This window comes from Chinchilla lanigera, unplaced genomic scaffold (assembly GCF_000276665.1).
Source record: "Chinchilla lanigera isolate Chin_1 unplaced genomic scaffold, ChiLan1.0 scaffold00062, whole genome shotgun sequence".
NCBI lineage: Eukaryota > Metazoa > Chordata > Mammalia > Rodentia > Chinchillidae > Chinchilla > Chinchilla lanigera.
Window position 1 is genome coordinate 5329349 of NW_004955463.1, and position 27995 is coordinate 5357343.

The 27995-nt window shown below is 42.8% G+C and overlaps 1 protein-coding gene and 1 long non-coding RNA gene across 2 annotated transcripts; one reads left to right on the forward strand and one right to left on the reverse strand.

Annotated features, from left to right (window-relative positions):
• Positions 1–349: 349 nt before the first annotated feature.
• LOC106150059 lies at positions 350–27961 on the forward strand. Its single transcript, XR_001236630.1, has 3 exons — positions 350–612; positions 26447–26534; positions 27349–27961. It is a non-coding gene; the product is annotated as an uncharacterized LOC106150059 (long non-coding RNA).
• LOC102020539 (cytohesin-3-like) lies at positions 17416–19530 on the reverse strand. Its single transcript, XM_013521492.1, is given in 4 exon segments — positions 17416–17747; positions 17750–17917; positions 18030–18090; positions 18922–19530. Coding segments are annotated over 4 exon segments (1170 nt in total).
• Positions 27962–27995: the final 34 nt, after the last annotated feature.

Sequence of the window (27995 nt, forward strand, 5' to 3'; positions counted from 1 at the left end):
ATCCCTCTGCACCTCTTCTCATCTCTTTCCTTTTGTGCCCCACCTTGTGACCAGAAGCAGAGGCTCTTTCTAAAACACACATTCAATCAGACCTCAGCTCTGCTTCCAGTCTGTAACAGCTCTCCATTGTCTTTAAGATAAAGTTCAAAATGGCACATAGGGCCTTTCATAATCCTGGCCCTTGAAACTTATCTCCTGCTAGTCTCTCACAGGTGACCTTCACACCCACCCTGTCACATGCTTGTCACTCCTCTCACTGTGACTTCATACTGTGGCTTTGTGAGGCCACACCCTCACACATGTTGCTCCCTGTGCCTGGACCTTTCCTCCTGCTCCCCAATCCAGCAGATGTAACAATAAGTAACTGACATATTGATCATCGTCTTTCCCACTCACTGCAGGTGTCATCTCCCTGCTGGAGGACCTTTTCTATCTTCAGGCTGATTCTGATGCTGTTCCTCTGTGCTCCCAGAGCATCCCAGCCTCTGCACTGACACTTATTACAGCACAGCAATGGTGGCTTATTTGTCTTCTTTTGGATATGTGGGATTCTTGAGAGTAATGAACTGTCTTCACAGAATCCCCAGTATCTGCCAAGGTGCCTGGGCAATGGTAGGTGCAAAATATGCTGGTTGAATGAATGAGTGTAAAGTTTCTTCTGTAAGAGACAGCATTGAAAACATTTCCCACATCTTGTTAGAAGTTAACTCGCTGGTGCCTCTAAGTTCTAGGCAAAAGGGGCAACACAACAGGATGTATGGAGAGTTGATGTCTGATGCTATGTACTATATACAGCAATAGGATGCCAAGGAAGATCAATGTGGCCAGCCTTTGATATTTTTTCAGTGCTAGGAGCATGTAGGATGTATAAAAGATAGCACTACAAACTGGCCTTGGTAAGCAGGTCCTCAATCTGAAAAAAGAGGTTGCAGACTCAATAAAAACAGGACATCAGTTATGAACAGTTCTATTCAGTTGGAGGTTTCAAAAATGATCGCACACTTTTGGTGGGACTGCTAAGTTTGGCTAATGCCACACTTGAGCATGAGGGTGACCCTTCTTCCAGAGAATATCACTCCCTGACTCCTGTTGCCACACTACAATATCAAGGAACAAAAGAACAGATTGGGAGTCCCCACCGCTTCCCATGCTCTTCCCCCACTAAATGAATCCATTCACATGAAGTCCAAATTAGGAGTTATTGTGAATCAGAGCCAGGAATAGCAATACATTCTGAAATACACCACACTGTATTCTATTCAGAGAAATACTTCTACATTGTCTGTGGCTGCAGTTTCTTGCAATATTTAAAACCTTACACTGAGCTGGGTGTGGTGGCACGCGCCTATAATCCCAGGACTTGGAAGGATTGTCATGAATTTGAGGCCAGCCTGGGGCTACATAGTGAGTTCAAGGCCAGCATGAACTACATAGTAAGACCCTGCCTCAAAAAGCCAAAAGCAAACAAACAAACAAACCCCCAAATCCTTACGTTGGCTCTCCCTTTAGTGTCTGCTTGTTCACAAAGATAGAAATATTTAGCAGCTGTACATCAATTTCTGGAATTTGATGAGATCTACTCATAGATAACTGGTTATCCTCTAGTATTTATACTTGTTCTATTGTAGGATGATGAGTCACCATCCTATAAGAGAGCTGCATACAGGCTGAATTAGCTTTTCATTACTATAAGAAACATGGCACATATCAATTTATAAAGAGGAAAGCTTTATTTTAACTCATATGTTCAGATTTCAGTCTATAGGTGCTTAGTCCTGCTGCTTTGGGGCTTGTGGTGGCACAGTACAACATGGTGGGAGCACCTGGCTGGAGAGGGCTTTTTACCTTGAGGTAACCAGGAAGCAAAGAAACAAGAAGGTGTTAGGGTTCCAACATCCCCTTCAAGGGCACACCCCCCAGTGACCTAACTTTCTCCCACTAGGCCTCCCCTCTTAATGGTTCCACCTCCTCCCAAAAATGCCACAGGAGGGGGACCAAATATACATTAACAAACAGACATAAAAAAAACAACACCAAAACAACAGAAGCAATACAAAATTTCAGAGAAGGTGACAGGAAATTAACAATGGTTGTTGTATTACATATTGTTATCTTCAAATTGATTACTCAGTTAAACAAATATAGGCATGTAAGATTGATCAAACAATTAAACATTATTCCTTTCAATAAAGCAATAGAAATCAGTAGTACAACTATCTTAGCTATCCTATGTATACACATTTTCCCTTTTTTCTTTGTTTTCTCTTTACCCTCATCCCAGTTGTTCTTTCCTTTTGAGCAGTTTCTTTCCCTTTCACAATATCTAATATACCTTTTAGAATTTATTTATGCTTTCAGATTCTTACGCTAGGAAGATAATAAAGTATTTACACAAGTGGGTCTGATTTATTTTGTTATGAGTATGGTCTTTAGTTGTGTCCATTTGCCTATGAAAGCATTGAGTTTATCTTTCTTTATAGCAGAGTAATATTCCATTATGTAAAAATACCACATCTTTTTATCCACTCCTCAGTTGATGGGCATTTGGGTTGCTTCCACAATTTAGCTATTACAAATTGTGCTGCTATAAACATGGATGCACATATATCACTGTATATGATGTTTTAGTTCTTCTGGAAAAATACCCAAAAGGGAAATAGCTGGGTTGAATGGTACCTGTAATTCTAGTTTACTGAGGAATCTCCAGAAAAGAGGTCTTTTCAACTTTGCACCTAGTGTTGCCAGAACCTTCTTTCTCCAGGTTGCTCAGCTAGGGTATCTGAGATTAACTTGGACCTCTGTCCAGAATTTCTGGCCCAGAAATCTAATCAAGAATGTTATTCTTGCTCTAGAAGGTTTGTTTCCCCAACATGCCCCATGTTGCTCAGGATTCTAAGCAAATCTTTCTGCTCCCAGCAAGGTTTATCTTGAATAGGCTCTAGACTTTCTATCTAGATGTAGCTTAGGCATAGCCCACATATCTTGTCTTAGGCTTAGAAGTAAGCATACCTGGCACAGCAAAGCAACTTAGATTTTATATCATTTTTAAATGAAGTTTTAAAAATGATTTTATTGACACTAAGGTGAAGACTGAAAATATATTACTTGCACCTATGAAATGTTATTTTTAAATTATTTCTAGTTGGGGTAATTTGAAGGAGTAGTAGAGTTTAGGACTGTGGGTAAAAGGCCCACCTTCAGCTACAGTTACCCTGCCTTCTGGGATGATACTGAAACACAGACATGCCTGCTATATGTACCTGTCATAGCTGTGCCAATATGCTTTCTTGTTCCTAGAAATGAACCTCCTCAGCTCTAATCCATTCTAAGCCTCTCAATAAGTCACCTGGCTTGAAGCTGCCCTCATAAAGTACGAGCTGGGCTCCTGGGACACTAAAGAACTTTGATTTGATTCTGTTTGTCTTTCTACTTTTCAAACCCTTCCAAAACAAGGACTTGGCTTCAAATTCTCTTATCATTCCCAAAGGGGCTATACAGCCAGAGCAACTATTCTTGTCCTGCCACTCATGTTTATTTACACCTTATTTATTGATTTATTTATTTATTTTATAAACCTTGAATTTCCTCTAAGTGAGACTGTTCTATGTATCCAACAGATACATCAAGAGAAAGTCTGGACCAGACAATCTGCTAAGTCCCTACCAACTCCAAAGTTCTGCGATAACTGTTATTATAAATCTATTGTTATATGAAAGATAAAAGTGCACATTACAGGTTTTAAGGAACACATCATTGAAGAATAGTGCTTCGTTGAAATTCCTTTTAGGCATTCATAGTTGGGGGTCATGTTTTTACAAGACTAAGGAGTTTTTTTTTTTGGTTTTGGTTTTTCTCCGGTACCGGGAACCGAACTCATGACCTTGCGTTTGCCAGCCAGGCGCTTTTGCCACTGAGCTAAATCCCCAGCCCCTAGGACTAAGGAGAAATGTGAATTGAATGACCTTGAGTTGGCCTCATTCAGCTGTTCCATGGTTGGCTGAGAATCCCTCTTGAACCACTGCCATTCAGCCCAGGTGTTAAGGTCTACAAAGTGTGGTTAGAGATAGAGTCATGCTTAGAGTAAACATCATGAGTAAAGTATGAGTTTGGAAATCAGAACCACCAGAGATCAATTTTCAGCTTTACTGCTGCTACTGTACATGTCTTCCATTTCATATGATACCATAAACATGATGCCCACCACATGGTAACCACTGGGTCAATGGGAGTTGTTTGTTAAGGTTTGTGTCTAGATATCCCCCAAAAGCCTCATGCAGTCACAGGGTGGGCTTCTAGAGTTTGTGATTGATTCATGCTCCAATGCTGGGATTATGGGTGTGAGTGCTACATCCATCCTGGGGCGGGAAGCCTACATACAATATAAGGGTGGGAAAGAGCCTTGCTTTTGGCACTCCTCCCTTTTTGCTCTTGCTGCTTGTGCTGTTTTCTGCTGCCATGAACTGTTATTCTTTGCCATTTACCACTCTGGCTTAGAGCCAAGTGAGTATGGACTGAAACCTTCACAAATGGTGAACTAAATAAATTTTTTCTTCTTTAATTTTGGGCATCAGGTAGTTTTGTCTGGGCAATGAGAAAAAAGTAGTCAAGACAGAATTTGATACCAGGAGTGGGGTTATTGCTGTGACTATATCTGACCATGTGGTTCAAGAGCCTTTGGAAATGGCTTATCGGAAATGTTTGGAAAGATTCAGAGATTTTGTCTGAAAAAGAAGTGCTGGAACACCTTCAGCTGTTCTGCAAAGGAGATTCTGGTCAGAACTCAGAAGACCAGAAGGCTGATAAACGTCCTGCTGGTAAAGACCAGATTTGGGAGGTTTGTGTTGGAAAAAAGGACCAAATTGGGTGCTGGGCTCCAGATCATGTATATTATGGCTTGACAAAAAGTTTGTTTGCATTTTGCTCATGTCCAGAGACTTTGCCAGAAGCTGACATTAAGGGTGGCAGGCTAATTAATCTGGCAAAAAAATTTCAAGGCAGTTAAATGTTGAAGCTGTGGCATGGCTATTGTTGGGGGCTTTTAGCCAGATTTATGTTGAAAATCAAGAGCAAAGAGCCCAGCAGGATGATTTAAAAAGTTGAGAGTTGGGCCAGAAAAAAAGCTCCAGTAAAGCTGTGGATTACAAAGATAGAGCTGAGGAGATCTCTATTGCTGAGAAGGAATAGAAAAATATAAAATATAGCCTGAGGACATCACAAAAAACAACAAATCTCCACCCTTTGCAGCCTCAAACCTGCAAAAGTAAAAGACTTTGCTTTGAGAAAAAAGCCACTGAGTGCCATATTCCAAAATGGCAGCAGTGGCTGCACCAGGTTCCAAAATGGCAGCAACATAAAAAATAAGAATCAGGTTCACAGTGCTCAGCAATTCAGGTACTCAACCCCCTACAGCCAAGAGAATAAAAACATGGCTACTACTCCAGTTAGCAGCAGACCTTGACATCATCCATGTGACACTGGTTTTAGGTGCATGCAAAATACAAGAGTTCTGAGGTTAAAAAGGCTTCCACCTAGATTTCAGAAGGCCTGGGAGGCCAAGCAGTGTGCCCCTGAGAAGGCAGTGTGTAAAGCTGTGAGTGAGAAACAAAGTGCTGTGGAGACCACAAAAGTTTAAAAAAACCAAAAATATGAATCATCTAAAAAAAGCTGCAAGGATTAAACCGAGCGGGCTTAAGAGAAAAGCCATTGGAGCTACAACTACCAAAAGTGCCCTAGGGGCAGAGCCACACAAGGCCTTTGGAGCTCACAACTTATCACAGTTTCCTTCAGATGTTCCACATGGAATGATAAGACTTAAACGTTTGCCCTGCTGGATTTTGGACTTGCTTTGGTCTCAATATTTTGTATCTCCTTGTTTGTACCTTTTGAAATGGTAATGTTTATCTTGTGCCATTAAATGTTAAAAGTGTGTAACTTTTCATTTGTACAGGGGCTCATAGCTAAGATTTACCTTATATATAGGAGGAGACTTGGGACTTGGACTTTTCAGCAACGCTAAAACTGTTAGGACTTTGAAAATTCTTAGAGATGAACTAAAATGCCTTTTACATAAAATGATGTATATGAGTGTTTGTGGGGCAGGGGTAAAATGTAATGGTTAGTGTCTAGATGTCCCCCCAAAAGCCTCATGCCATGATGTAGGTGGGCTTCTAGAGTTTGCAGTGGATTCATGGTCCAGTGCTGCAATTATGGGTGTGAGTGCTATACCCACCCTGGGGCAGGAAGGTTATATACAGTATAAGGAAGAGAAAGAGCCTTGCTCTCTGTGCTCCTCTCTTTTTGCTCTTGCTGCTTTTGCTGTCTTCTGCTACCACAAACTATTGTCCTCTGCCATGTGCCACTCTGCCTTGGAGCCAGCTGAGTGTGGACTGAAACCTTCACAAAGTGTGAGCTATATAAACCTTTCCTTCCTTAATTTTGGGCTCAAGTACTTTGTCTCAGCAACAAGAAAAAAGTAGCCAAGACACTGTTATTGTTTAGATTTAAAATATCCCCCAAAAGGCTCATGTGTTCAGAAGTGGAGGTTTTGGAAGGTGGTTTGATCATGGGGCACTAGTCATTAGTGTATTAAGCCACTGATGAGTTCATCAATGTACTGTTAGGAGATGAGGTCCAGATGGAGGAAGTAAATCATTGGGGGATGTACCTTTGGAGGGTATTATTTCTCTCTGACTCCTCCCTTCTTACTTTTTTTCTGGGTTGCATGGACTGAGCAGCTTTCCTCTGGTATGCCCTCTCACTATGCTCTTTGTACCTTGGAGCCAGCCAACCGTGCATTGAATTCCCTGAAACTGTGGGCCAAAATAAAACTCTCTTCCTTTAAGTTGCAGGTATTGTATATTCTGTGATGAGAAAGTGACTAATGCAGTAGCTGATAATCAAACCGTTGCTAACAAAGTCAAATCACTCTGTCTGTTGGAAAGACCCATGGTGTGTAGTACACAGTTGAGGCTCACTCTCATGGATATGGGACTCCATTTTTATCAGCAACAACTAGTACCGATTTGCAAGAACCAAACTAGAAGTAGTTAGGGTTATCCCTACTATCATATCAAAAGCATATTTAATTTTACAAATTGAATTTATTATTAATTTAAATAATTTAAGATATAAAAATTATAGTTATAAAAATTATAAAAATAAAAATTTGGGGCAAGTAAAGTTAACCAAGTTAGACTGGTCACTTCAGCAGTGATGAGGGCCAATTACCATGACAGGGTAGACAACTACTTGGCTATAACATTGCAGAGGTTATTGAAAGACTGGGTAGTGATTTGCATTGATGACTTTTAGTTTCCTGAAGTTCCAAATGGGTACAGACCCTGGGGTTCCAAATAAGCTGTTTAGGTCCCTAAGCCACCTATGCAGCTGATCATTTTTGCTTCAAGTTTCTTTCGTCTAATAGACTACCCTCAAGTAGGTGAGACTCTACAAGCAAACATTAGAAATAATATCCCTCATTTATTAACATTCTGGTTTCCCTGGGTGGATTTTCCTGAACCTCATATTCTGGGTGTAGTTTTATTCATGTGGCATACTGGAAAAGACTTCTCCCCTGATCCTTGAAGAAGAAAGAAGATATTTCCTAAGCTCATCTCTTTGACTGCAAAGGCAAGGCAAAAAGACTGCAGTGCTACTTATGGATAAGAATCAGCATTTGTGGAACTAGCCTGCCAAACCTCCAAATTAATAAACATTTCCATGCAAGGAGGAGAGAGGAGGACAAATGATGGCCAGGCCTGTGCATTACTGAACCTATGCCAATTCCGGATCTCAGAGAACTGTACACTTAGATGCTTCATTTGGATTGCTTGAGTATTGACACAGTCTTGTAAGCTGAGACCCTTCAAAGAATGAAAAGTAAAAGGAGTTTAGAAGAACGTTTACACAGAGGTTTCCCTCGGGTGCCAGCTGCCCAACTGAATTAGCATCAAAACCTTCCCCTGAAATGGGACTGTGAGAGTTGATTTTCCTGGCCTCACACAATGACGGCAGTCAATATAGATGCGGCCTGGTTTTCATTTGGAATAAATGTGCATTTAATCCCACCTCCTACCGTATCTACTTGACTCTATAATATTGAGGCTCATGTATTTGCAAAAATGCCTTCACTGTTCTTTCCTCTAGTGACTTGACTGTGAAATTTTCCTCTCTCAATCTTTCTTCAGTATCAACCCTCTCCTCTTGAGTGCAGACTGGTATCAATAAGGAATTTGGAGGGGGAAGCTGAGTCAACTAATTCATACTAAAAAGTAAATAATTGATAGGTCTTCAGTGCAGTCCTAGAACTTTTTACAAATTCAAGTATTCCATTTATATAGTTTCATGGTGAAAAGGTTAATCTCTGGAATGGCAGATTCCATTTCTTAAGACCAGGGGCAAAAAAGGAGTTTTTACTGTACCTGGAAGGGAATTATTTGATGGTAGAAAATGTACCTGGGAATAGCAGAGGACACTATTAATCTCCAAATATATACAGTTAAAATTTGTAGATTTATAGGAGCCTAAGAATGGATATACCAAGAAGACTTGTTAACTCCAGAGAATCCCACTGTAATGGTTGATACACTGTGTCAACTTGAGAAGTTTAGAAGGTTAACTAAATGACTCAGCAGGGGGCCAGGGTCCTTACTTTGTAAATATCCTGAGCTTGTGCAAGAGGTGGGCACAGAGATGATGGGGGCAAGTAGCCTGCATCCAGTGTAAGAGAGGAAAACAGGCTTGCTCCTCCCCACTTTTGCTGTTGTTATGTTTCACTTGATCTTAGCCAAAAGGCCGAGAAGCGATGCTGCTGTTGTTATGTTTGCTGTCTTCTATCCCTTGAAGTGTTGGTCCTGTGCCATGCCACTCTGCCTTGGAGCCAGCTGATTATGGACTGAAACCTCCACAAACAGTGAGCTAAATTAACCTTTCCTTCCTTAATTTTGGGTATCAGCTATTTTGTCTCAACAACAAGAGAAAAGTAACTATGATACCCTCCATGCCCACTGCCAGTCCTAGTGCCTCTGTGTCTTCAGGAATCTAAGAAATGGACCTCCCGCTCCTGCTGATTCTACATTCCCCTCCTCCACATTCTTAGTGTTGAATAAAAGCTTCTTTTGGCTTTAAGTGTGGGAGAAGAGCATCCCTTGATGATGGAGTTTTGATCTTTGAATAGGAAATGTTAAAATTCATTGAAGAGTTACTATCTATTCTAGTAGCTTTATTCATTCATTCAATAAATATTCATTAAGGGACCCTTATATACTCATCATTTTTAATATTATTTATTCATTCATGCATCTAATTCTTGGTCTCATATGTTCCAAGCATTGTAAATTTTTTTATTCATTCATTCATTTAGCAAGAACTTACTGAGTGCTTCCTGTGTTTTAACTGCTCTTTGTTCCTGTTCTTATTTGCTCATTCTTTCAATACATATTTACTGAAAGCTTCATTGTCACACAAACACACACACACACACACACACACACACACACACTGCAGACAGAGTAGTAAACCAATCAGTGTCCCTGCTTTTGTAAGATGATACTCCAGTGGAGGTTTCCAGGCAATGCACAAATAGACAAGAAGGCACATAGCATGTCACACAATATTAAGTTGTATGGAGAAAAAGCCACTGAAGGGGATAAATGGAAATGAGGTAGACATTGTTTCTTCAGGACTTATTGATGAGGTGGCATTTAAGCACAGACATGGAGGAAGTGAGCAGGTAGACCAGGACAAAAACAGAGGAAGCAGTAGGTACACAATCCCTCAGCATTAATCATGCTTAATACACCTGGGAAGAGCTAGCAAAGAGGGAAGGAGTGGCATGAACCAGACAAAGAGTGGTTCACAAATCCAGAGGTAGCTGGGAGGGAGACAGGAGGGCCATGGAGGACTCTGCGAGAACATAAGCTTACTCTGAGTTGGATGGAAACACACTAAAGAATGGTGAGGATTAGAATGTTATGCCTTAAAAATCATCCTTCAGTGACAAATATGTTCATTAACTTGATCTGATTATTCTACAATGTATATATCATAAATCACATTGCACTTCCTAACATATAATTATCACTTGTCAAAAAATAAAAATATTCTTTCTCTTCTATGTTGAAAATAGACTTTAGAACATCAGGCAAAGGCAAGGGCATCAATTAAATGGCTCCACAGTAGTCCAGGCAAGAAGTGATGGTGGCTGTGTACTCACAGCAAGAGGTGGTGAGAGGTAGGCCATGACCATTATATTTTGAAGGTGGAGCTCACAGGACTTGCTAATGGATTGGATGTGGTTCCTGAAGAGGAAGACAGAAGTCAAAGATGACTCCAAGGATGTTCTCCCGAGCAACTAGGATAGAGCTGACATTAACTGAGATGGAAGAGCCTGTCAGAAGAGCTCAGTTTGGGGTATGATGGTGACTGGACATGGCACTGAATGTCACAATACCAGACAGATGAATGCAGTGTTGAGGGTGATTATACAAGTCCCAGCACTGAACTCCGATGCCAGTCAGTATTTAGAAAGTGAGGAGTCAAAAGCAGAGATAAAGGCAGAAAGAAAAGGAGGACAAACTTATATTGAAAGCCATGTGCTATGGTTTAAATGTATTCCCTAAAAGGTTACGTGTTGGGAACATAATTCCCTAGTTGATCTGTTAATGGTATGGCGAGGCAGAGTCTTTGGGGGATTATTAGAATGAGATGAAATCATGAGAATGCTCCCCAGGATGGCTTTAGTCCTTCTACAAGAAGAGAAAGAGAGCCTGGATTGGTGGTGTACGTCTGTAAACCCAGCACTCTGGAAGCCTGAGGCAGGAGGATCACAAGTTTAAAATCAACCAGGGCAATTTGGCGACTTAACCACACCTTGTCTCAAAATTGAATAATCATAAGAGTTGGAAATGTAGCTCAGTGCAAAGATCTTGAGTTCAATACCCAGTACTTAAAAAAAAAAAAAGAGTGCAAGAAACAGAATAAATACACAGGCTCTGCCTCACCTTGCGATACCCTCTGCTGTGTTGAGACAAAGCAAGAAGGTCTTCATAAGTGCTAAGCAGATGTCAGTACCACGCTCTTGGACCTCTGAACCTCCAGAACCAAGCTCTGAACACACCCCTGTTCTTTCAAAATTTCATAGTCACGGTGTTCAATTATCCCGATAGAACTTGGACACCACACAAAAGAGTTTTCAAGAAAAAAGGCCCGGGCAGTCCTCTATGTCAAACACTGTGGATAGGTGGAATTAGATAAAACCTGACAAATTTCCACTGGGGAATGGCCAGCAGCCCTAATGAGCTGTTCAGAAGAGTGATGAGGAGAGGATGATTATAGCATGCCAGGAAAGATAGTATTATGCATTTAATTCCATGGTGGCCTTGACAGAACTGAAGCACACAGGGTGTTAAATCCTGCTGGGACTGGAAAGCATAAGGTATAGATCCTGTAGACTCTCACATGCTCTTCATCATTACCGTAAGCTTTGACCCTGAGCCCTCTCAAACTTATAGATTGTGCTGGAGAGTAGAGAGGAGCCCACTGGCATCTTAGGACAGGAACGACTGAGTAAAGGGACAGTGGAAGAAGAGAGAAGGTGGCAACCTTGCCTTCCTGGAGAGGAATGTGGGAGAAGATAGCCACCAGGGCTGGAGATGACAGAGACCCTTTTCTTTTTCCACAGTATTTTATGATGACTGACATTAATTCAGAATCTTTATGACATGCTAAATGTTCTTGTAGAAAACATGGCATTGAATCACCATTGATAATGATGACAACAATTAATGAGGTTTGATTCTTACATGGAAGTGTTGTGTTGTGAACACACCAAAATTCATCTACGAACTTGGAAGAACTCAGCTTAAGGTCTGTGTGAGGAGCACAGGAAACTTGCATTTGGAGTTTTTAAATTAAATGACCTTTTGGGGGGAACTGGGTTTCTGTGTCCATGAATTCAGGGGGCTCAGACAACTGGTGTGGAGGAGGAAGTAGGGGAGAGAAGATGACTGTACGTCAGCCGTGCAGGATGGTCAGGGTATCAAAGAGACCTTGCAGTTATTTCTAGGGTGGAAAAGGGGTACAGTGGTGTACAGAGGAAATTCTCCCACGCTAATGCCTGTTGCATCAATCTCATGGCTTTTTTCCTTTGGACACTGTCCTTCCTCGGCAGCTGCTCTGAAAACTCTTAACAGAGAGCCTGAGTTATCATTTACCTGGGGTTAGTGCATGGTGGTGGGATCCTGGATTCTTGCCCATAGATAAGACAATTAAGTGGTAGACAGGGAAAACTGTAGGCAGCAGGGAGCACCTCCTAAATGTGCTTCCCTGTTTCACAACTTTTCCCAAGGCTGGCCTCTTAAGCTGTACAGAGCTGGACTCCTGGCTGAAGTCTCCAGTGACCTTGGTGACCCCGCTCTTGCAGAGTACAGGCAGCCCTGCCAGAACCAAATGCTGCCTTCATCCTTTCTTTAGAGAGATTTTCTTCTTTTGCTCCCTGGGAACCAGGGCAAAGTAGGACCACCCAGAGCTCAGCGGTCACTTATAACTTCCAAGCCGAGAGCTGGAAATCAGAGGGACAAACGCTTTGCCTGGGTCCTCAGCTCCACTGAGCTGATATCCTGTGTATGGTGAGTTCTCTTTGGTCTAGAAGTCTCTGGGGATGCTAAGCAGTTTTGATAAAGGTCCCATAATGGTGGAGACAGGCCACCATACATTGGTCTCAACCTACAGATGATACACCACCAAGAGTGAACCCTAATGTACTCTATGGACTTGGAGGGATGATAGTATGTCAATATGAGCTCATCATTTGTGAAAAAGTCTTCCACTCTGGTGAGGGATGTTGGTACTGGAGGATGCTGTAGAGTTGGGTGGGTAGAGAGTACAGAGAAAAATCTCTGTTGCTTTGACTTGATTTTGTTGTGAATCAAAATGAAGCTAAAAACTAAAGACTATTAAAAAGACCCCCAATGATTATATTGATGTTGTTTTCCTAACTGTTCAACTTCAGTGATATTCCTCTATCACTGTGTGATATTCCTGTACACACACAATGTATCTCATTTTCCCCATCCTTCAAAAAACTTTTTTTCTGAAATGGGGACATAGTGTTCAAATATATTTTGACATTATATATAATTATTAATTAATTTATCATTGTTCAAAGCGGAGAACACAGACCATCTTCACAGGAGTCAGAGTCAGCCTAAAAGCAGGGCTTCATGTGAGCCAGTGGAACTCTTCTACCAGACTTCTCTTCCCTCTTATCTGCAAACTCAAAGCATTGCTGTTGTCTTAAGGAGGGTCTTGACCCCCCTATCCAAGCCTCCCAAACCAGAGCACTTCAATACTCCAGTACACAGAAAGAAGTATTCTACTAATCCTGTGATCAGAACACTCGAGCTGCAAGCCCAGCCCCTGTGTTGACAGAGAAAGAAGCCAAGGTTTGGAGAAATAGCATGGCTTGCTGTCACACAGCTATTTTTAGGAAAAACCAGTTCTCCTCACTATGAGAAATTTACTTTTGCTGCCGTGCCCCTAAAATAAATGCCTGACTGTTCCCTATGTACAAGTGATGAATTAACGAAAGGGGGAAAAGTTCAAGTCACCAACATCAAAGGGATGAGAGCTGACATGTAAATCTAGGACATTTTATAGGACTGAAGTCATTTAAAGATCTGGTTTCTGAGGGTGAAGGGAATTGAAGAACTTTTAGATTTTTAAGAAAATGTGAATCTAATCACATCTGAACAAGCACAATTGGGAGCTGGTTAGCAGAGGCCCCGGGGAAGCTTGCTGCCCGGCCCAGGACAATTTTCATCCGGCAAACATGCTGGCAATCTGCTGGCAATGTGGAATGTGTCCCGCCTATTTAGAATTGTTTATTTCTTCTAAAGTATGAAGGTTCTATGGTAGGATATAAGTACTGCGACTTCATAACTTCTGTATTTTTTGCCCATGATATCCCCAGTGTATCATTGGTAGTTAAGTTTTTGTTGAATGAATGCAGATGACTTGTGCCAGACTGATACACCGATGATATGCACTGATGTTCAAAAACTCCTCTTTAGCTGGTATGTTAAGCTAAAATTCAAGTCAAAAGTTAGGTTAAAATGTAACTGGAATCAGTTTTAGCCATCGATTCAGCTTCTAAATAATCAATAAGGACAGGACTGTGGTCACTTGTTCCACCGGTAGTTCCAGTTAAAAAGATTTGAGAGCTTTAGTGTACAAAATCAGTAAGAGTCAAGGTACAAGTTTAGACTGTTTTAATAGAAGAGTAGTTTCTCGATCAAGTCCAGATGTCACTACCTTGTACTCTTAAGTGGTTAAACCTTCCCTGGAGTATTGAAGTTAATAATTAGATGTCACATTCTTAGTCACTTTCTTGTAGCTGGAGCAAAATGCCACAGCTTAAAGGAAGAGAGTTTTTTTTTAACACTACATGTGATTTTTATGTAGTGATTTTTATTTATTTGCAAGTTATAATAGCCATACATCATTCAGTTTTATTGTTCATTTTACAACAAAATATCAATATATATTTTGATATCAATAGGATATTCATGCAAGATGTAGGGAGTATATACATTGAATAAAAAAACAGTCCAGAAGTCAATATATATGCACATTATTTACATATTAACTATATTTAGGTAAAGAGAAATGGTTTCTAAAGAAAAAATAAGAAAACAAGAAATCCCAACTTGTGGTTTCTGGTCTATAATTGACCTAACTCTCAGCAAAACATATCTGTGTAGATATATGCATTTGTAACTTCCAAAATAGGCACTGCCTAAGATGAAGCATTAAATGTGCCTCAGTATGAACAGTTCTTACTTTGATTCCATTAGGTGCCACATCAAACCACTTGACAGTGTTTCAGGAACCTGAAGATATAGTGGCTTGTGTGGGTCCAGGGTCAGTCCAAATAAATCTCAAATGATAACCAGGGCACAGCAAGACAGCTAGAGAGGCTGTGAAGCTTCCATTTTCCTCCAGGGGCTCCTCCTCCGAATGGGCTACTGCCTTTAGTCTCTGGAGGAAAGGCTGTCCTGGCCAGAGTTGGGACTGGTAACTTAAGACGGAGTGCAGACCCTCAGGTGGGGAGGCCAAGGAGCACGGCTAAGCCTCACTGCCCCTGTAGTGGGGGGAGGAGACAGTCTTACTTCTAGAAAACCTGGTGGAAGCCAGTCTCACAGTCAGCAGCCTACCTACCTGGCTCAGTCAGCATAATGGCAGATGCCTTAGGGTTAATATAATCACATGAAACCCGAGAATTAGGTGATTGTATATAATATTTTTTTGAAGGCAAGTTACTTAAGATTCTGAGCACCAGGACCTTCTGCATGATCCCAGGTAACAGCCATCGGGCAGAGTTGGCCCACAAGTGACCATGGTGATGAAAGAGTCAACATCAGGTGACTCCATGCTCACTTCTCTCAACACTAAGACAGAATGCTCCACATCCCCAGGGCCACGCCTGGGTTAGACAATCAGGAGAGAGGAAGTGGCAAGTCCTCATGTGAAATGCTGACCCAACGCTACTGCAGTCCCTATTAGGGCTGGCCCAAGGGAGGCTCACAGTGTGGAGGCATCATAGTTGGTAAGAGTCTGGGCAGCACTTGTACATGGCAGATGGGAGCCACATTGCATGTACACCAATTAGCCATGTCAAGGTAACCAACCTGTCTTGCTCAAACACTAAAGTTTTAGAACTGAGGTACCAGTAAAGTAACAGCATAGAAGCTTGGGAATAAGTTTTATAAATCATGAGTCTAATGCAAAATGGAGAGCTTACACCCCAAGGTCAGCCACCCTAAGGCAAAGGGTCCATCAGTGTACCCATGGGAAGATGTATTTCTGCTGTTTAGAACAAAACATAAGAGCATTCAGTCTGAGGTTTGCATTTCTGGACTTAGTTTTGCTCAGGAATACAAAGGACCTCCAAAGGATGCAAACACTGGGTGCACCTGCACATACAGGGTAGGGGAGCGAGTCTGGGCAAGCACGGTCACCAACCAAACAGCCCATGTACAGAGTTAAAGAGGGCCTAGGTGTTATGCACAGGCACCCCAAAGATGCAAATGAATCTCCCCGGAAGGGAGACTGTGTCACCCAGTGCCCTTGTCTTTGCCCAGTTCGTATAGTCACAATGACATGACCGTGGATTCTTCCTTCAGTCCATGGCCAAAATATCACCTGTTTGTTTTATGTCCAGGGCCACCAAACAACCTCCCAATCATGGAGCTTCACAGACTTACCCAAGTTTAGCTTTGGTCACAGAAAACCCTAAGTGCCACGCACCTTCAGCTATGGCTTGCTCTCTTCTTACTCACAAGGATAGCTCAAGTCTGAGAACATAGTACTACAAGAGGAAGGTGGTAGATTATTGCTAGTTACTTACATGTGTGGTCATTACATTAAGAAGTCTGATTATGTCAGTAAGATAAGCATTTTGCCAAAGGTTTTAAGTAGCAGTGGGTGCTGTCAAAAGCTTATCTAACTCATGTAGTCTGTGAACCCAGGGAAAATTGTTTGTGTGAGCTGGAAATGTTCGGATACAAGCAGTTTCCTGTGACCCAATCTGCAGATGATCTGCCCAAGGAAAGAGCCGCATTTCCTAGGATTCAGCAGTTACAGGACAAAGAGCCCCAAATTATATCCATATCTTACTGACTGGTTTTAGAAAATAATGTATTTGTAGGGCCAAACAGTCTGAGAGAGGGTTGTAGGGCATATCACACCTGGAGGCCCCCAAGTATACTGGTCATCCAAAACTCCAAGTGTCTCCTTTCCTGGAGCTGCATACTGCACCTGCTCAGTAGACCAGGACCTCTGCAGCTCCCGGCCACGTACCAATGCCCCCACAGCCCTCCCTTTGGACTCTCTCTCTCTCGATATATATCTATTTCAGTGAACAATATATGTTTGTGTCCAGGAGTTATATTTATAGCTGTATCTTTCATTACAATATCAAGATATAAAGAGTAATAGAAAAGCTATAATCCATATATCTGAGAAAAATTCTGAATAAAAATGTTTTAGTGTTTCCTTTCCTAATTTGATACAGAACGGTGGCTTCTCAAATGATCACCGACATTGTCCCAGCGGGCAGGTGAGAGGCAGGACCAGGTGGATGTCCCCAGGAATCTCCCTCCACTGGTGCACCCACACTGGCAATGTTCTGGGCTCCTGGCTTCTCCCACAGGAGCTGGGTGGCAACAGTAGGAAACACAGCTGCCAATGATCCAAGCTGCACACAGCACAGGCTTTGAGGTGTGAAGTCAGGGCCATAGGTAGTTCTGGAGACCACTGCAGCCTGTGGAGGTGCAGCCTCCCTTTTGTTTAGGGGCAGCCACCAGTCATGTGCTCTGGGGCTCAGATCTTTAGTTTACCTGCAGAGCTAGGACAACTCTATTTCTTTTTAGCAATCCTTCTTTTCATTCCTACCAACATGTCATGGAAAGGATCCCTACTGATGCTTGCTTTGATGGATTCCATCCACTCCTCCTTCTGCTCAGGGCTTGAGGCTGAGATGTGATACACCATGTGCTTTCCCTCCACCACCTGGCCACCAGCTTCTACCTTGCAGGCTTTGATGACTTTCCCTTTGCAGTTGGGATGGTAAAGCTCCAAGCAGTTGGGTTTCCATGGGCCTTCCACCTCTCTGATGCTGAGGTTTTCCAGGGGAATGATGGCCCTAGGCACCTTGTCTGTGGTGTATTCAAAGTAATAGAGGCAGCCATGGTCAGGATGAGGCAGCGCAGCTTCCAGGTCTTTACGCACTCTCCCAGCTTCAGGAGCCAGCCTTCCTGGTCTGGTTTGAAGAATGTGTGTGTCATGCCATTCCCATCATCCCCTGGGATTTTAAATGGTTCATTCTTCATACTCTCATATAAGTTCCCCAGCAGCTTCTTTTTTTTTTTGGTTTTTCTCTGGTACCGGGAACTGAACTCACGACCTTGCGTTTGCCAGGCAGGTGCTTTTTGCCGCTGAGCTAAACCCCCAGCCCCTCCCCAGCAGCTTCTCAGGGAGGTCTTTCCCATCACTGATGCCACAGTTCATGATGATGAGTTGGGCTTGTGTGTTGGTTTGGGGCTTATTTTGCAAGGGGAACAATATAATACAAGACACATACTTTATATGATTATTTATAGTAGTCACCCAAAGAACAGTATACAAAATAGTGCAGGAAATCTGTCCACACACTAAGACCAAGGAATCCAGCTGAGGGCCTGGATCCCACAACAATGTCCTACTTGAGTAGAGCTGAATACCCAGAGCTCATAACAATGCCTCCCTCGAATCCAACTGGAGGCCCAGAGCCCATGACAACATCTCATGCAGACCTGTTTCACAGATCTGCTGGGAAGGCCCAAAGGTCAGTGGTGGAATCTATGAAGTCTGTGCCAGCAGGATGAAGGACCTGTGCTAGCAGGCTGAGGGATCTGCACTGGAGCCAGGAAGTGATGCTCAGAAGAACCAGAGCTCCCCCAAAAGGTACCACAGCCTTCCTTGGCAACGGTGAGGTCCCAAGCTCCTCCGATGATCAGGATGGCCAAGTTCTCATCAGGAAAGCCAACACAGCAAGCTTTTCCAGGAGGCTGGTAGTCCATCATCTTCCCCTCCGGAACCACGAAGTGATTCTCAAAGTGAGGACCAGAGCTCTCCAAAGTGAACTGAAGCCATTCTCAGTGCCAGTGAGGTCCCGAGCTCCTCGGAGGATGAAAATAGCCAAGCTCATCAGGAAAGCCAGCTTCCCACAGCCTCTCTCAGCTCCCAACAGCCTGCTTCTTCTTCTCCAGGTATGCCTTTATGCTGTTGGCAACAGTCCTCAGGAAGGCCTCCCACACCCAGCACCACACTTACTCCGTTCAGCTGGGGGTTATAAGTTGACCACCAGTTATCAATCCACTACAGCTTATCATGTGCATTGTGGTTGTGGAGGCTGGTGTTGAGCATGATGATGGCAAATGACAGCATATAGCACCTGTCTGTGGACTGGAAGACGCTAGGGTTGCACAGGCAGTAGTGCCAGGCAAAGGCCTCTATCATGCGATCCATCTTCTGAGCATCCCCCAGCAACCTGAAACTCCACAGGAACTGCCTTAAGGCCTGCACGAGGTTGAGATGAACAAACTCCTGGAGCTGAACAAACGCTTGAAGAACTTTGATATTAAATTCATCACTCTCACCCATGACCTTCTTATTTAGGCCTTTTCCTTTATACAGGAACAGGGCAACATCTTCTGGGAAACTCTGTAGCAGGTCATATGCTACCAGAAACTGAATTCCCTTTTTGGAGTCCATGTTGAATTTCTTTCTTCCTATGGCTATTTGCTTGTTCTTCTGAATAGTTTTGCTCTCCTCCACTAAAGCTAGGTTATCAACATCTGTCATCATCTCTTCAGTTTCATAGTTCAGCTTCTCAGTGTCATCAGTAAGTTCCTGTTTTCTTTGAGGAACATCCGAATATTCTTCTCTCTCTTCTAATTAACAGCTTTTAGGGCCTCCACCATCTTCCTCCATCTTGAGGCTGATCCTGGGCAAGCCCAGGCGGTGGAGGAGGGGCCGGGGCAGTAGCACATCTGAAGCCACAAGGGTGACCTGGCTCACAGGGTTAGAAGTTTCAGGCCCAGACTCAGCAAGCTCCAAGGCAGAAACAGCATGGTGGGAGGCCCTGGGTGGGGGAAAACTGCCCACATAAGGGCAGCAGGGAAGCAGAGTGAAGGGAGGAGCCGGGGAGGGAGAGTAGGCAGGCCTCCAACCAGGCCTCACCTCCCACAGCTCTCTTAACTGCTGCTCAATGGATTATCTGCTCAGTACTCCCATGATCCAATTACCTTCCACACCCACGTGGCTTTTGTCAGACATGCCAGATCTGAACCATATGACACATTTTAAGAGGAACATTAATAAACTAGACCATGTTCATGAGATATGAAGTAAGTTGATTAAGAGACTAAATGCTATAATACATTATCCCTTAGAAACAGTCAGACTACTTAGCTAAAACGATCCGCCAAAAGTGACACCAAGGATGATTAGATGATATTTTGAATGTCATCAAAATTTTACAGTGATAGTGGTATACATAACGTACCTCACCAGAAGAGCCAGGAGAGTGAAAAGAAGTATTCCCAGCATGGAACACCCTATTCCCATCACCGAAGTAGGAAAATGCTCTTCCAATCATTATTTTCCTCAAATGACAAATGAAATTATCTTTAGTTTCAAGTAAAGATCATAAATGTGGTGTGATCAAAATATACTGTACAGGGAATGTTTAAATTTTAAAATGTATTACAATAAAGGATGTACTGCCATTAATAGCCTTTCAGAATACCTCCTCTCTACTGCTTTCAACACACTCATCCCATCGTCCTTACCACTTTCTGAAGCAGTGCATTTAAAGAAAGGGGGAGTATTTTGAGAAAAATTAATGATAATGTCTTTTACTGTAATAAAATTTTACAGTTAAGCATTCATCATAGTTTTTGATCATACCTTGTGTATGTTATTAACCCAAGTAATCGTGGCCTCATCAGCAATGTTAAATCTATGAGTATGTTTTCTGTTGCTTCAAATCATTAATAAGAATTTTATGACAATAGAAGCAATACGTAGATGTGCCTTTCCCTTGAACAACACATTATTAATACCACAGAGAATATTATTCTTTTTAGATACAGAATTGTTTTCACTTATGCTATTATCAAGCCTTATTTTATTCAACTTGTATATGTAAGTATAATTTGAAAGGGTGATTTGTTCTATGTATGAGTTCCTTTTATATGCTAGGCTCCTAACACTACTTGGCCCTACCATTTTTCCAGGACAGAATAGTACTCTGTTTTCCTGTTTGTTTGTTTCTTTGTTTTGCAGTGCTAAGTATTGAAACCCAGGGCCTTGGGCAGGCAAAACTCTACCACTGTGCTACATCCCCCACCTCCAGTGTCCTTTGTGAAATTTGGAAGATCTCATTTTCCACAACTTCTCAAAATGATGATAAGGATTCTGGGGTCTTCTTCTAAGTTCTTTCAGGTCACTATAACATTGCAACTGAACTAAGGAGAGAGAAACTAAGGTGCAAGAGGCAGGCAGCTTCCAGGGGACAGACAGGCTCTATTTTGCACACCCATGCTGGTCCCCGGGTGATGTCTACCCAGGGCCCTGTACTGTGCAGGCTTCCTAAACCTCACCCCAACTCAGCAAGATGTGCCTTGAGCAATGGCCTCGGCAAGAGCAGTGGCTGCGGGTGAAATCAGTATTCCCATCCAGCACTTGATGGTTTCTTGATATATTCTTTTTAAGTGTCCTGAGCCTTACTTTCTTTCTAAGCATCACTTTGCACCTTTCATTTTGAATATTTTTTCTAGTGGAAAGAAGAAAAATTGAAGGTGATCACTTCTGTTGTTTATTAACTGCACATCTCTGAACAATTTACCTAATACTATTCTGTAAGTTTCAGTTTCAATAGGTATAAAATTTTCTTATGCTACATTCATATAGTTGTAATTTTGTAAACGATCTTGGTTCTCTTAACACTTTTCTTCCTGCCCAAGGATTTTCTCTCTTCTTTCCCACCCCTGTCCCTCTCTCTTTGCCCACTCCCTCTTCCTCTCCCTCTCCCCCTCCCTCCATCTTTCTTTCTTTTCAAATTCCAGTGGGTGTTGCTGTTGGTGCCTGTAATTCCAGCACTCTAGGAGGCTGAAGCAGAAATATCACAAGTTGGAGCCCAGCCTGGGTAATTTAATAAGTTGGTAAGACCCTGTTTCAAAATTTAAAATAGCAATAAAAAATGCTGGGGATGTAGACCAGTGAAAAGGCCCTAAGGTTCAATTCATACAGAGGCAAAATTTAAAAAAAGAAAAAATAAAAAAACCTCACCAGACTCACTTTCATATTCCCGTGGAACCAACCCCTTACTTCAGGTTATATTTCTGACCTCATCTCACCCCTGGAACCCCAGTCCTTGGATTGTCCTGCAGTCCCAGGCATCTTTGTTGAAAATTTAGGTGTGAATTCCCAGTGTCCCAGTTCTTTCTGCCGTATGATCTTAAGCCAACCCCTTTTACTCTTGTCCTGGGCTTTTCCTGACACCCTCACCTTGGCCAGTCAACATAACTTCCTTGAGAGGAAAGGTCAGAGAGTGACCTGAGGTCAGCAGTCATGTAAGTGAGAACAAAGGCTCTGTCAAGGGCTGAATCATTAGAAAATAGTCTCAATCTTAAAATGTAGTATATTTTAAGACAGCGTAAATTTAAAAAAACATTCTGAGGGAAAAATAATACATGTGCCCTTGGAATTATATGGCATTTGATTTCAGAAACATTAAAATGTTTTAAAAAGCATGTCTCAGATCAGGGAAATGCATTTATCTCTTAACATTCTTCCACATGCCACCCAAACTCCTATGCATCTGCCTTTTTGTTCAACAGGTTGCCTAACAGGCTGGATTTGGTGGGGGGAAATAAGGAATTCACTTTGTTTTTCTCCCACCTTGGCCTTAAACCCATTTATCCAGCTCTCCGCTCACCAGGCCCTGGGCAGATCTTGCAGAGGTCTGGTCACTTTCAAATGTTAGAAAGGCCAATGTAATCAAATCAAACCTTTACCCTCTAATTCAACAGAAGCATCTCCCATCTGCCACCCTAGTCCAGGTTCCACTGCTCCATCTTCCTATCCTTTCATCACTCTCTGCTACTTCTGCTTCTCCAGGGCAGAGCCATGCTCTGCTGATTGCGCTTCTCTGACTTTGTGGTGCTCTCTCTTGTTGCCAGTGTACACACCCGGACATTTCTCCTGGAGCCCTTTGGTAGGGCTTTAGGGATGCTGTTCCCCACTATCACTGCCTGCCCTTCAGCCCCCACCACACAACTCTCCCACATTGTGTGTATTCCTGGACACCATCCCCAGCAGAGGTGCTGTACTTTCAGGGGAATTGCTGGGATGCTACTCAGCCCTCCCTTGTCTACTGCTGGGCTCCCTTCCCTCCAGAAGCAGCCCTCACAATTCTGTCGACAGGGTGCTTACATCACTCAGGTGCCCACCCGCCTCTCTCATCAGTGTGAGCTTCAGCCAGTTCCCTGCCTTCAGACTGCTGCTTCTGGGGAGAGTCAGGAAGCTCACACACAATAACCACATTTGAACTCTCCCAGGGACTCCTCCGTGACCCATTTGGCCCAGAATTGGGAAGGCTCCTAAGTTTGTATACCTAAGCCAGCTTGTGGCCAGCAAGTAAGGCACAAGCCTCCCTTCCTGGAAAACAATATTCACCTAATAGATCTCCAGAGGCCCCTCTTTATTTATCCAAATGGCTGTAATGGTATTTGGAGGAGAGGGGGAGGTGAAGGGACCACAGCTCTACATAATTAGAAGAATCTTTCTTCTCTTCTTCCTGTGGAGGACCACCTGGAGGGCTCTCCTTGAAAGAAGAGCATTTAGCCCTGCTTCTATGAATTGATATGTACAGAGCTGGCTAGGATATTTCTTTATCTCCTCAATTGGCTTTAAGCAATGCAAATGGGTCTAACTGAGGTGTCTTTAAAGCAATGCCACAGGTCAGTGATGCGCTGCCCATAGCTCCCAAGTAGTATGTATAACCTAGGCCCAGTGACTCCATGCTTTCAGCTGAGATTGAGCTTGAAGAAGGAGCCCTTGACATCTCAGGGCATGCTTATTATACATCAAAACTGACGCACTGATCTCAAAGCACTAGCTACTGTCCCAGTCTGTGATATGCAGGTTACTCCTCCTGCATATCTCTCTCTCTGGGTATTGCAGAGATAATTTCAGGCCTTCTCCCTAGCCCAGAGCACAGCACTCACATACTTCCCACCTTTCTCTCAGTCACTCATCCTTGAGCCACTTGCCTCTTCACGAATTAATAAAACCTGGGTTTGGCCCTGAGTAGAGACCTTTGTTCCAGTTAGCTATTCATCTGACTAGACTTAGGACCTCCTTGGCTCCCTACCATTTTAGATATGTATTTGTGTCTTTATTTTTACCATGAGTCTCACTGGAAGTGGTAGATTGGAATTAACTTACTGGAATTCCAATAACTTTCCTCTGGTATTACAAATATAAATATCGCCAGACCGAGGCGATAGGTCCGAGAAGGGATTTCTGTACTTCCTATGCATACGGTAGGTCCTCTCAGACCCACGGAGCACTCAGCCTCTTCTGTTAGGATTCAAGGTGATTGTGGTTGTTCTATTTCTCTAGAATGTGAAAGGATACTTACCACTCATTGTTCACAAGGAAAAATAAGACAGAGGAGTCTTATTTTACTTTTATTACATTCTTCCAGTTTCATAAACTTGGAGCATGTCCTATGGGCCAGATATTGACCCACATATTGGAATTACAAAGGTGAACAAAGCCATACCCCACACCCCCAAACAGTCAGAGCTCCTGGTAGAATTCATCAAAATGGATGAATTAGCAAAACGCAAGCAGTAGTTAGATGGCATCTCTGGAGCTTGGGTACCTGGCTTGGAATTCTGACTCAGCCATTTACTCACAGCCTGACTTTTGGCAAACTGCTTTAACTATCTGCAGCTCTATTTCTGTACCTGCGTAATAGAGATAATCATATTAGTTGAGAATTGTGATAAACAAACAAATTCAAATGTAAGTTTTCAGGGTGGGAGCCCAGCCCACAGTGGAGCTCTTCAAAATACGATATTTTTCTTGCTGGTTCATCAACTTCCGTTCAGCCTAAGCCTTCACTTTCCTTCCTGCAGGCTTCTCCTTTGCATATGGTTCTGCTTGTGGTGGTCTTCCAGCTCATGTTTATATCTTTGTAGAACCCAGTTTAAAACACTAAATACTCACGTATCTCTCCTTAGGACCTGTCCATTTTACTTTCAATCAAGATACTTGCTATGATTCTATGATTCAGTGTTTCATATCCCACTGCTGTGGTTTGAGAGTAACCCCACCCAATTCATGTGTTGGAAACTTGATTTGAATATGTCCCCCCAAAATTTATGTGTTGGAAATTCAATTCTTTAGTGCAGTAGTGTTGGGAAGTCAGAATCACCTTGGGAGGTGATTAGTCATGGGAATGGAGCACCCCTGAATAGAATAATACCTTTTCTTCAGAAATAGTTTGGCTCTTAAGGGTCTGGCCCCTTTTCTCTTCTGTATGTACCACTTGCCATTCTGCTTTCCTCCACAAGCTGAAGTAGCACAATGCTCTCACCAGATGTGGTCACCCAATCTTGGCCATCAGCTTCCAAAACTGTGAGCTAAAACAAACCTCTCTTCTTAATAAATTACCTGGTGTCAGGTATTCTGCAATAGCGAACAGAGAAAAGTATAAAATAACAGAGAGAACACTAAGACAACCACTCTTCCTTTGGGTGTTCCTTATGGGTACATTTCACATGCACATTTCACCCTTTGCGGTCTCCTTTCTTAAAATATAAAGAACACATCTCATCGGGCCATGTGTTCTCCTCAGAATACACAGATAAAGTTCCAAACAGTATCCCTCATGTTGTTTCCTCTCTCTGCCAAGAAATAGATCCAGGAGTAAAACAAACAAAATTTAGCATAATTAGATTTCTAGATGTGGTCCTACCAAAGAATAATATTTCGATATGGTCTGACTGCTATAGTGGTTTCATAAATTGTGACTGTAAAGGAATACTAAGATTATACTCTTCATGAATTGAAATTTGAGTGAAGCCCTCAAAGCTGAGAACTATCTTTAAGAGGGCACTAGATCATTTTTGTGGGGTCAGCAGAGAGGGTGAGGAGTCCAAAGCTCATTCTGCCACCCACCGCAAGAGTTTGAAAGAGAAGTCCAGGGATTTATTAGGAAGGTAAAACAACCAGGGGCAAAGATCAGTTTGGAGAGGACTGGGTAAAGTCAGGATCCCCACCACCTCCATAACCTGTTATGGGGGCAGGGAAGAGTATATTTCCCCCTCATTTTAGAATGACTAGGGTTTCAGAGACCATTTAGAGGTCTTTATCTGTATGGCTCAGAATTGGATAGGTACAGATCCACCCTAAGATCTGTTTTGCATTTGTAAAGCCCCTCAACAATATTGTGGTTGGAACTTCCCTTGTAAACCACAGTAAGGAGACAGAGCTTGAGAGGTGAAGGTACTGTTAGGGTTTGTATCTAGAGCTTCACGAGCTCATAGGCAGGAATTCAGGAAGAGGATTGAATCACGGGATGGATGTAGCTGGCTTGCTGTTAGGAAGTGGGGCCTGGCTGGAGGGAGTGGGTCAGTTGGAGCGTGATCTGGAAGGCTCCATCTCCATCTCACGCTCCTCACTTCTGTCTCTCTTCCTGGCTACTCTGAGAAGAGCAGTTTTCTTCCACGCAGGACTTTTTGCCATGCTGTTGCCATTTCAAGCCTACCAAACATGGACTGAAACTTCTGAACAGTGCCCCAAAATGAATCTCTTCTCCTTTAAACTGCAGATGTCAAATATTATGTCCCAGCAACAAGAAGAGTGGTGAAGACAGGTACCCTGCATGGATCGCACCAGGGTTGACAGACAGTAGGCAGGTGAGTGGGGAGCTAGAGAAGACTTTGTTGGTCAGATTTCTATGCCTGTGATAAAATACCTGAGATAAACAACTTATAAGGAGGAAATGTTTATTTTGGTCCATGATTCCATAGGTTTCATTCTGTGATTGAGTGGCTCTGTTGCTATTGGGCCTGAGATAGAATACTATGGTGGGAACATGTAGTGGAGGAAACTGCTCAATTCACAGTGGCCAGGAAGCAAACAGAGATAGACAAGAGAAGGGATCAGGATCCCCATACTCCCTTCTAGGGCATGACCACAGTGACTTAACTTTCTCTCGTTAGGCTCCGCCTCCTAAAGATTCCATCCTATCTCAATAGCACCAAAGGCTGTGACCCAAACCTTTAATATCTGGCCTTTGGGAGACATTTAAGATCCAAATTGTAAGGAACTGGGGATTTAGCTCAGTTAAAAGAAGTTGCAGATGGAGATTCTCATGATGTTAAGTGAAGTGTCAAGAGCAGACCCCAAAGAACCCATAGAAGTGCTGCACATGAGGAAGAATCACTGTGAGAGCAAGCTGCAGTAGGGACAAGCTGAATGGTCCCCTTCTTATACCTGCCTGCTCTTCCTCTCACTTTCTCTTGTTCTGGAGAAGCCAGGACAGAGGGGGAGAAGTGAAAACAGTGATGAAGGCAACTATGCCTCCTTATGGCACTGCTGGCTCCTAAACTTGTGCTAGGCCCAACCTAGTGAGCAGGAAGGAGTTCAAATTATATGACAAATTTGAGTTTGAGATTGAACTAGACATTTTTAGTATGTGATAAATGAGGCTATTTGTTATTTCCATAGGGTCTGCCTGGATTTCATGTAGGAGCCAAGAAGCACCATTCAGCTTAGCACAGGGAAAGAAAATAATTGCTCTGCTTGTTCTCTATTGAGTCCAACTCATTTAATGAAACAACAACTCAGTAATAAGAAAGTAGAGCCTGTAACCTCCATCTAGATGGTCTGAGATGTGCAATACAATTTGGTGGTAGCACTGGGAGCAAGATTTTTTCACTTAGAAGTTCTTATACATTAGGAAACCCAGCCCTGGAGAGGCAGCCTTTTAATTATCCCTTCTTTTAGTTTTACCCCCTATGCTTTGGCTATCCATCATCTTGAAAAATAGATGCCATAACACCAGGATGAATTCCTCTGCCACTTTTAGCAAAGAACTGAACACATGGACGTGATAGACATAGGAATTATTTGGCAAAGACTGAAGCCAAGGAGTGAGAAAGAAACAGCCGCACCAGGAGATGGACCCTACCACAGGGAGATTCCCACCCATTTCGTTCAGCACTTCCAGATGGGCGAGAGCAGGTGGGCAAACTCAGGAAGCACTTGCAGGGGCTCCTGTGGACCCTGAAAGGCTGGAGTAAGCAGAGGAAGAAGGAAGGAAGAGGAGCAGTGGGGATCTAGCCAGGCAAGTGTCTGAGAAAGCCAGAAGCATT